Source organism: Otolemur garnettii, unplaced genomic scaffold (assembly GCF_000181295.1).
Source record: "Otolemur garnettii isolate 467f Iridium unplaced genomic scaffold, OtoGar3 scaffold00318, whole genome shotgun sequence".
Taxonomy (NCBI): domain Eukaryota; kingdom Metazoa; phylum Chordata; class Mammalia; order Primates; family Galagidae; genus Otolemur; species Otolemur garnettii.
In genome coordinates this window covers 408,231-419,194 of record NW_003852713.1, presented here as the reverse complement: position 1 = coordinate 419,194, position 10,964 = coordinate 408,231, and the positions used below count along the sequence as shown (strand labels likewise).

Here is a 10,964-nt window from a genome sequence, read left to right as displayed (position 1 = left end):
AACTTTTTGATTTGTTAATCTGATGTATAATCCTTTTGTTTTCAATTTCATTTAATTCTGCTCTAATTTTGGTTATTTCTTTTCTTCTGCTGGGTTTTAGGTTGGAGTGTTCTTCCTTTTCCAGTTGCTTGAGGTGTCCCATTAAGTTGTTAACTTCTTCTCTTTCCATTTTCTTGAGGAAGGCTTGTAATGCTATAAATTTCCCTCTTCGGACTGTCTTTGTGGTATCCCAGAGGTTCTGATAACTCGTCTCTTCATTGTTGTTTAATTCCAAGAATTTGGTAATTTCCTTCTTGATCTCGTCTTTAACCCAAGTGTCATTGAGCATAAGGTTATTTAACTACCATGATTTTGTTTGAGTCTGCAAGTTCCTGTTGTTTCTGAGTTCAACTTTTATTTTGTGGTGGTCTGAGAAGATACACGGGATAATTTCTAATCTTTTAATTTGCTGAGGTTAGACTTGTGACCTAGGATGTGGTCTATTTTGGAGTATGTTCCGTGGGCTGATGAATAAAATGTGTACTCAGTTTTATTAGGGTGAAATGTTCTATAGATGTCCATTAAGTCCAGATGCTGAATGGTTAGGTTTAAACCTAGAATTTCTTTGCTAAGCTTCTTGCTGTATGATCTGTCCAGCACTGCCAAAGGGGTATTAAAGTTTCCGACTATGATGCAGCTGGGAGTAATCAGGTTGCTCATGTCTGTTCAAGTGTCTCTTAAAAATTGGGGTGCATTCTGATTGGGTGCATAAATATTGATAATTGAAATCTCGTCATATTGAGGACTACCTTTAACGAATATAAAGTAGCCATCATTGTCCTTGCTCACTTTTGTTGGTTTAAAACCTATTGTATCTGCAAAGAGTATTGCAACACCTGCTTTTTTCTGCTTTCCATTTAGCCTGGAAAATAGATGACCATCCCTTCACCCTGAGTCTATGCTTGTCTTTTAAAATAAAGTGCGTTTCCTGTATGCAACAGATATCTGGTTTGAGTTTTTGTATCCAGTCAGCCAGCCTGTGTCTCTTTAGAGGGCAGTTTAAGTCATTTACATTGATTGAGACTAGTCATAATCCTGGCATAATTTTGGGTGTCGAGTTTTTAGAAGGTTCATTGGACATCTTTGATCCTATTATTGCTGTGGAGATTGGAGTTTCATCAAAATTTTCTGGGTGGGTTTATTTATGTGGTGGAGGATTGCGTTGGTCCTTATGGAGGATAGGTTTGAGGATATCCTGGAAGGCTGGTTTAGTAATGGCAAATTTCTTCAGCATGTGAATATCATTAAAGTATTTAATTTCTCCATCATAAATGAAGCTCAGTTTAGCTGGATAGAGGATTCTAGGTTGAAAGTTGTTTTGTTTTAGGAGGTTGAAGTTTGATGACCACCCTCTTCTAGCCTGAAAGGTTTCAGCAGAGAGATCTGCAGTCATTCTAATATTCTTCCCCTTGTAAGTGAATGTTTTCTTGGGTCTAGCTGCTTTCAAGATTTTCTCTTTCATGTTAACTTTAGTGAAGTTGATTATGATATGCCTGGGGGATGTCTTGTTCAGGTTGAGTCATGTTGGGGTTCTAAAGCTGTCTGCTATCTGAATTTCAGTATCCCTTGGCATGTCTGGAAAGTTCTCTTTCATAATTTCATTAAGGAGAGCCTCTGTGTTTTGTGAAGCAACTTCATCACCTTCAGGGATTCTTATGAGGTGAATGTTGGTTTTCTTCGAATTATCCAAGATCTCTCTGAGTGAGAGATCTGTCTTTGTTCTCCATCTGTCAAAATCTTTGTAAGTCTGGGTGCATTCAAAGTCTTTGTCTTCAGTGTTGGAGATTCTATCTTCTGCCTCGTCCATCCTCTGACGGAGGGTTTCAATGGTGCTCTTCAAATCTGCAACCTCTTGTTTCAGTGTATCGTAATCCTTGATCATTTTATCTTTGAAATCATTGAATTCCTGGGACAGCTTTTGAATGATTTGAAATTCTAGCTCCCTCTTTTCCTCCACCCTGTTGATCTTACTCTCTATCCAGATTCTGAACTCAATTTCTGACATTTCAGATATCTGTTTATGTAGTGGGTCTTCAATTGTGTCTACCCCATCCTTCTTTGGGGACGTTAATCTACTCTGGTTATTCTGTTTGCCAGAGTTTTTCTGCTGATTCTGTCCCATGTTGAATTTGCACCTTTCAGAAACTGTCCCTAAAACATTCTGCCAGTGGCTTCTTCTAGTTTTCTCCTGGGCACAACCTGGCTGGCCCCCAGGAGGTGGGGCCAGCAGGCAGGGTGATGCAGCCCACCCCTGTAGGAGTCAGTGTCGCTGTCAAGGCCCTGGGAGGCAGGCACAACCTGCCCCATTGGAGGTCAGTTGTCCTTACTGGCTACCAAAGCCCCAGAGGCAGGTGCACCGCTGGCAGGATGGCATGACCCTCCCAGGCAGGAGCTGCTGGTGACCACAAGCTGGCAAGGCCCCCGGAGGAGGCACGTGGCTGTGCGACCTGCCCCAGCAGAAGTCAGTTGTCCTTGCAAGCCACCAAAGCCCCAGAGGCACGTGTGCAGCTGATGGGATGGCACAACCTTCTCTGGCAGGAGTTGGTGATCGCACGCTAGGAGGTTCCGGGAGGCAGGCGCACGTCTGCGCAACCTGCCCCAGCAGAATTCAACTGCCCTCACAGTTCACCAAGCCCCAGAGGCGTGTGCGCGTGCCGCTGGCTGGATGGCGCAAGCCTTCCCAGTGGGAGCTGCTGGTGACTGCCAGCTGACAAGACCCTGGGAGGTGGGCACAAGACTGCGCAAACTGCCCAGCAGAAGTCAGTTGCCCTCCCTGGTCACCAAAGCCCTGGAGGCTGTCTCGTGATTGGCAGGACAGTGCGACCCTCTTAGGCAGGGGCTGGTGGTGATCCAGGGCCAGGGGGCCCCAGGAGGCAAGCTCGGGGTTGCCTGACCTGCCCTAGCAGAAGTCAATTGCCCTGGCCAGCCACCAAAGCCCTGGAGGCAGGCAAGCAGCTGGCAGAACTGCATGACCTTCCCTGGCAGGAGTCAATGGCAGCTGCGGGCCAGCAGGGCTCAGGGAGGTGGGCGTGGCTCAGTGACCCAACCCAACAGAAGTCAATCACCATCAAGAGCCACCAAAGATCTGGAGGCGGATGCCTGGCGGGGTGTGTAGCCCTCCCTGTCAGGCATCAATCCCAGTCACCAGCACCAAGATCTCGGGAAGTGCAGATAGCAGCTGGGGAGACAGCTGAGCACAGAATGCGCTGACTGAGGGGGGTCCGTCTGCACGCAGAAACTGTGGATCAAGCAGTGAAGGACCGGGACAGGGGTTTGGTCTTGAAAGGGTGGATGGATGCTGTTCTTGGTTCTTCTCTACCCTGTCTCTGCCGGCAACGGGAGGGAAAGTGGACTGTAAACTCAAAATGGCAGAGCAAACGCCATTTCCACTTTTCTGCCTGGGGGAGGGTGTTCCGAGTCTCAACTGGGTTCCTCCAGGGTAGTAAACTTCCCTGTTGGCAGCTTTCACTTGTGGAGTGAGAGAATAGGTCCTCAGTTCATCCATGGCCTGTAGGGGACTTGGAGGAGCAATTGAAGGTGAAACAGAGGAAAAGCACACCTTTCTTGGGGGAGGGGCTGGGCGCTATTCCTTTGAAGAGATTTATGTACCTGTGGAGCATCCTCTAGAAGTCTCTGCCTGTCTCAGAAGAGGTGTCCTGTCGGTATCACTCTTCTCTCTCAGCTGGACTCCCAGTTTTAGACTTTGTTGGGTGTCTCTCTGGACTTTATTCTTTCCTCTGAACAGGAGCTTCTGTCAGAGACTGGTGCCCGTTGGCCATCTTGACCCCTCCCCCAACAACACAGCTATTAACCCCTCTCTGGTTTCCAGGCTTAGAGCAGTTTGCTAACTTCTTTGTTCCTAATGGTCACCTGTCCACTTCAGCACTGTGCCCCCAGAGATCTGGGAGTCCACAGTTCCCCACAATTCCTCAGTGACAGGTCTCTGCAATCATCCACATGGGGAGCAGAGGTCCCTAGGCCTGTCCCAAGTGTAGCACCGCTCTCCACTGGCAGAATCCAATCTGCTGCACCCTAAGTTCCCAACAAGGGGCCTGCCCACTGGCACTATGGTGTGCCCTTCTGCACAATGGAGTGTCTTTGATCTGAGAACTTGCCCTACCCTCCACACAGATGTTTTTCCCATTGCCAATCTGCACAAGGCTGCACTAGACAGCACCCCAAATATCACTTGCAAGTGTCTACTTCTTAAATCTTTTCAGAGCCCCCAAGCCTGTTATGGGTAAAGGGCTACTTCCTTCCGGAACCCAAGATGTCCACTTATCCACCCTACTGGGGCCTTTTGTCACTGTGGGTTTTCCTTTGTCCAGGAACTTTTCCTCTTCCTTTACTTGTTGCCACCTGTGTTAGAGCCACTGGAACCAGCAATCCAATATGGCCACCAAATTCTGCTTGGGAAAGCATCATCTAGTCTCCCAAAAAGAGTGGCTGCACTACCATAGCCCCACAAGACTGTCCACCTACCGCCACGGCAGTCTGGACAAGTGCACTGAAACTTGCCCAAATGTGGTAGTTCTCGGCAGCCCCAGTCAAACTCAGCTGTCCACTTCCACACTGCACACTCCAAGTACCACTGCACACCAATATTCCACACTGGGACTGATTCAGCCCTCTTCCTCTGCCCTTTTGCTCTAGGAAGGCTCAGCTAAGCATCCATCCTGTCTGCCATCATGCTACCTCCTAATACTTTTTTCTTATGCTCTGTTTTGTGTGCTCTACCTAAGGTCTAGTAAGCATCTCTTTTTGGAGACCACTGAGCTAATGTCCTTAGCATAAAACTACAATGAACACTTTTAAGGTTTATTCTGGGGGGTTGTGTTGGGTGGTTCCCTCAAGGTCAGGAACTCTTTACCAGCCTCAGCAGACACAAATTAACCTGGATAGAATTGAAACACATTCTTCTTAGTAAAGTATCACAAAAATGGACAAGCAATAATGCAATGCACTCAATTCTAATATGAAACCAGTGGACAATCAAATACATACACATATAAGTGAAAAACTCAAATTAATTAAACACCTTAAGGGTGGGACACAACTGTAAGAAAGACTTTACCTAACACATGAAAACAGTGTAACCTCTTTGTATCCTCAATGACCTGAAACAACAAAAAACAAATAAATAATAAATAAAGTTTATTCTGCTTGGTTAGAGTGGCTCTAGTGGGCTGAGTGTGGTGGCTTACTCCTGTAATCCTAGAACTCTTGGGAGATTAAGGTGGAAGGATTTCTTGAGCTCAGGAGTTCAAGATAAGCCTAAGCAAGAGCAAAATCCTGCCTCAAGTAAAACTAGAAAAAATGAACAGGACATTGTGGCAGTCACCTACAGTACCAGCTACGTGGGAGGCTAAGGCAGGAGGATAACTTGAGCCACTTTGGAGGCTGAGATAGGAGGATCACTTGAGCCCAGGAGTTTAAGGTTGCTGCATGCTAGGATGATGCTGTGGCACTCTATCTTGGGCAACAGAGTGAAACTCTGTCTCCAATAAAAAATAAAGAAAGAAATAGGGTGGCTCTGGCAGACTAATAGATATTAAGGGGATAGATTCAAAGCACCTTCCTGCCATCCCTTGTTGTAACCACTGCCTTAATCTCAGGAAACTCTCACACAGGGAATTTTATTTCCTTTTTGGTTTCTTTCTTTTTGTTTGTTTGTTTGGCTCTCCCTTCCTCTATAAGAATTGATATCATATCTCAAAAACATTATAAGATCATTATGAATACTTACTATTACCACAATTAGCAACTAGTCAGTAATGATATTTTTATTCAAAAAACAACTGCAGAGTGTTAGCAACTTGATGCTTAGTATACTGAGGTGAAATCTGGCTCCTAGTCATTTCCACCCACTTATCTCACATTTTGAACTCATGCTAAACATTTGACATGTGTTTGAATACTCTAACTCTCCTCATTTAATGTGAGTTTGTATATACCCACCATCCTGGTCTCTCTCTTTTGATTATATACCAGTTCCTCAATGCCTTTCCTAAGGCATGACACCTCAAACCAATTGTAATACAACAGATGTAGTGAAGTTATATATCTTGAACCACTTCATAGACCACGTAATTTTCTTTGATCATTCCTGATTACAAACTAAAGTAGAAATACCTCCAGGAAGGGAACTAGGTGGGTTTCGGAAGATACTAGTGATGGGATTCTTAATTTATACCTTTCTGAATCTTAACCTTACTTTTAAAATTAAATAAAAGGGGATATAACAGTATATGAATTCTCTCCTAATCAAATTTTCAAGCTCATTTGCTTGCCAAATTATTTATTGCAGAACGATTACTATTTAGCAATATGTTAGGTACTCTGGAGAAACACACATCAACAAAATAAGATAGAGTATTATTTTGGAGGAGTTTAAAATTCAGTTGGGTATAATGTCCATAGATTTGTAATATAGGCAAATAAAAAACTAAAACAGAGGATGATAGATGCCAAATGAGATAGAACATAAAGAAGATGCAATATGTCAAAGACCATTTTTTTGTAAGGAGGAGAAAAGTAAAACTTTTGGGAGAAGCAGACGGTAAGATTGGTTAAATATAGTAAGGATAGAAAGATTCTCAACTTTTCCACTAAAGAATTACTAATGGAATAGAAGAATATACACATTCACTTGGAAAGACCTAGGGTGAAGGTTTTATTAACCTTAAACTATTTTTGAAGTTTATTTTTTATGTTAAAAAATTGTTCAAGTTTTGCATTGTACTCTCTAACAATCATATGTTAAATATAAAATGCTTTAAATTATTTGCTATTAAATAATATAAAGGTGTCAAGAAAATAGATAATATGTCACTGAAGGATATACATACCTATTTGAGAAGCCTGATCTAAGAACAGAGAGTCATTGTAATTTCTTAAGCATTAAAGGGACATGATAAAACAATGTTTATGAAAGATTTATCTCAAAGCAGTATTCCAGAATAATGAAAGAGGTGAAAAGAAACTGGCAGCACCTGTGACTCAGTGGGTAGGGCGCCAGCAGCATATACCACAGGTGGCGGGGACAAACTGCAACAAAAAAATAGCCAGACATTATGGCAGGCACTTGTAGTCCCAGCTACTCGGGAGGCTGAGGCAAGAGAATTGCCTAAGCCCAGGAGTAGGAGGTTGCTGTGAACTGTGATGCCATGGCACTCTACTGAGGGTGATAAAGTGAGACTCTGTCTCTAAAAAAAAGAAAAAAAGAAAAAGAAAAAAAATGAGAAAAGAAACAAGAGATAGGATGACCAAAAAAGGGTAGTGGAGGAAGATGAGGACAAAGAATAGGCCAATACTGATGCTTACCTGATCCAGTATTTTTACCATCTCCTCCAATGAGTGGGACTGTAATTGCTGCAGGGCCCCCAGCTACAGACAATGCAGTATACACCATAGGCAGAGACTGCACCACCACAGGAATGGTATTCAGGCCACCCATCTTATTTGGCAGACTAACTGAGGGAATGGTTTGAATCACATGTAAGATCTGCTGGCTGCCAGTGCCCTGAGAGGAGGCAATGATAGAGCCTGGAGTTAGAATGGTAGGAATGTTTGCTGAAGCACTCAGGTCAGATGTTGAAGTGGATACCACAGGAGTCTGGGGAGCAGACTGTGGCTTGCCAGGATGTACTGGAGCTTGTAGCATGCTAGCAGGCTGGAGAGGAGCCTTGGGTTTGTGAAAGGAGAGGTCAACTGGTTCCACCTGGGGCAGGCTAGCATCATTAGACAGAAGTTCTTCTGGGGGCTCAATCTTGATGTCATTAAACAGTGTTGGGTTTGCCATGGGATTGGCTTCCAAGAGTGGTGGAGACGTCATATTATTTCTGTTTGCTGTCTCACTGAGATCTCTGGTGAGAACAGGGCCAGTGACCTAAAATGAATAAATAAACAAATGACATATGCAAAATAATGTTAGTACGTTGAAGAGACATGTGACCAATGAAAAACAGAAATAACTATTCTGTTCTTGCAGAATGAATTCATGATGTTTGGGAAAATGAGGCAAAAGTACAATAAGGAGGAAAAGCAAGAATAGCTTTACTGAGCATTAGCAAGTACCTGGTACTGTATCAGGCAATTGATAAAAGTCATTGCATTTAATCTCCACAATCATTATGTAATATTAATTAAACTCAGTAGTTTATTAGTACCTATGATGAACTGAGTGGCAGCACACATGAATAAGGTATAGCCAAGAAGTGCATACCTACATACTAACTATAATGACAGAATAATCTGAGTAACTGACAAGTTATACTGTAATAGGAGATGTGTCAGACATAAAAGAAAGGTGTTTTAGAAGGGAAAGGGCATGATTCTTTCTGTCTAGACAGGGAAGGTTTTAAGGAGGAAATGATATTTAGATGAGTCTTAGAGAATTAATATGACTCCTCTAGGCAAATAAGAGGTAAGAAAGATATTCCTATCTGCAGAGACATAACAGATAATATACTTAGCTAATAATGATAATAGTTGTGTTATACACATACAAAATTGTGTAACTTTTAAATTATGTCATATTTTATAATAATAACTAATTGAGTTATAAATAATACGCTAAATAATGTAAAGACCCAACCTAATTAAAAACACTCTAAGAATTCAATGATTTCAAAGATCAAGAATATCGTGAACTGTATATGCCATTTTTTGATTTATTTTTTTATTAAAGCATAAGTGTATACAACAATGGGGTACAATGTGATGATTTGATACACCATGTGAAATGCTTAAATCAAGCTGGTTAACATAACCATCACTTCACTTATTTATATTTTTGTGGAAAGACGTTTATAATTTGCTCTTAATTGGCTTGGCGCCTGTAGCTCAGTGGTTAGGGCAACAGCCACATTCACCAGGGCTAGTGGGTTCAAACCTGGCCTGGGCCATATAGACAGCATTGACAACAACAACAAAAACATAGTCCAGCATTGTGTTGAGTGCCTGTAGCCCCAGCTACTTGGGAGGCTGAGGCAAGAATAACTTAAGCCCAAGAGTTTGAGGTTGTTGAGAGCTGTGACACTATGGCACTCTACCAAGGGTGATATAGGGAGACTCTGTCTCAAAAAAAAAAAAAACCCACAATAATTAAATCTTAGTTATTTTGAAGTTTATCCTTGCATTGTGCACATTCTTCTTCATAAAATATTTTCACAAACCAATACCTTCAAGGGTTTTCCCTGCACTCTCTTCTAGAATTTTTATTCTCTCAAGTCTTAAATTGAAATCTTTTATCCAGTGAGAATCAGTTTTTGTAAGTGGCAAGAAGTGTGCATCCAGTTTCAGTCTTCTACAAGTCACTAGCCAGTTCTCCCACCACTGTCTGTTAAATAGGAATTCTTTTCCCCAATGAGTAATTTTTTTTTTATTTTATTAAGTCATATATACATAGATCATGAATACAATTATGACTTTGTGTGATTCAATGTGTTGATTATTTCTACAAATTGGAGTGCTTACATCCAACTAATAAACATAGCTTTCATTTCATTTACTTAATCAGTGTTAAGACATTTGTGTTCTATACTTGATAGATTTGACTTGTACCCTTCCAATATGCTCCATAGGTGTGGTCCCACCATTAACCCTCCCTCTATCAAACCACCCCCTAGCCTTCCCATTCCCCCTCCCCTTCCCCCCTTCATCCTGGCCTACAGTTGTGATTCATCTTTTATATAAAAGTGTGAGTGATTATCAATTGGTTTCATAGTAGTACTGAGGACAGCGCATATCCCACAATTTTTATTGCATTATTGTATGGAACATGGTTTGTTTCCAAATGATGAAATATTTCCAACAATTTGTTCTCTATTGTGATTTTTGCTGATGCCCAAGATTTAACCTTTTCCTTATCAATATATATTTTTTTAATAATGATACCTTGTAAGTCGTAAGTCACTTTCAAGGCCAGTGCTAGACTTTTTGCCACCACTATAAAATATAAATAATATGAGTACTGTCTGCTAAATTCATGAAATAAATAAATAAATTACTTACCTAAATTATCTGAATAGCTAATTTGTTCACATCACTTGTTTAACTAGCACTAGCACACAGTACGATGTGTATCGTCCGAGAGACAGTTACAAAGTGTTTTCATCGTTGCCAATGCCAAAAAATGCCATTGTTCATTAAGTCCAAACAATGGTGGTTGAATTCTAATAACTCATCAACAATGTGAACTTTGATAAGCAGTTCTCGATAATCAGTTCTCAACAATTATTCGTTATTATTAAAGTTTAACATTATAAAATTAACAAAAATAATATAAAACTCATGTCCTGGTGAAATAGCCACATGGCAGCCGAAAACTGTATATTCTCTTCCCGTTCTCCTGCCATTTCCTAGCTTGTCATGCAGTCTTTCCAAAAATCAGGACTTTATAAAAACACTGTGGGACGCGGGACAAATTGTTAAAAATCAGGACTGTCCTGCCAAAAGCAGGATGTCTGGTCACCTTAACATAGACCATAATTCATTAATCCATTAATGAGACTATGGGCACTTGGGCATCTTCCATGACTTGGCAATTATGAATTGAGCTACAGTGAACCATCTGGTGCAAACATCTTTGTTGCAAAGTGATTTTTGGTCTTTTGGATATATACCTAGTAGAGGAATTACAGGATCAAATGGCAGGTCTATATTTAGATCCCTGAGTGTTCTCCAAACTTCTTTCCAAAAGGAAGGTATTGGCTTGCATTCCCACCAGCAGTGCAGAAGTGTTCCTTTTTTTCCACATACATGCCAACATCTGTAGTTTTGGGATTTTGTGATGTGGGCTACTCTTACTGGAGTGAGATGATATTTCAAAGTGGTTTTGGTTTGCATTTCTCTAATGATTAAAGATAATGAGCATTTTTCATGTGTCTGTAGACCATGCACCTGTCTTCTTCAGAGAAGCTTCT

General features: G+C 41.6%; 1 protein-coding gene across 4 annotated transcripts in view; it reads right to left on the bottom strand.

Moving 5' to 3' along the window:
* KLF8 (Kruppel like factor 8) overlaps positions 1-10,964 on the bottom strand; it is a 183,475-nt gene that overhangs the window by 104,710 nt on the left and 67,801 nt on the right. For all 4 annotated transcript variants that reach the window (XM_003803509.1, XM_012813853.1, XM_023509036.1 and 1 more), the window contains one exon: positions 7,363-7,927. In XM_003803509.1, the coding sequence (XP_003803557.1) occupies positions 7,363-7,927 (565 nt within the window). The remainder of the gene's footprint in view (positions 1-7,362; positions 7,928-10,964) is intronic.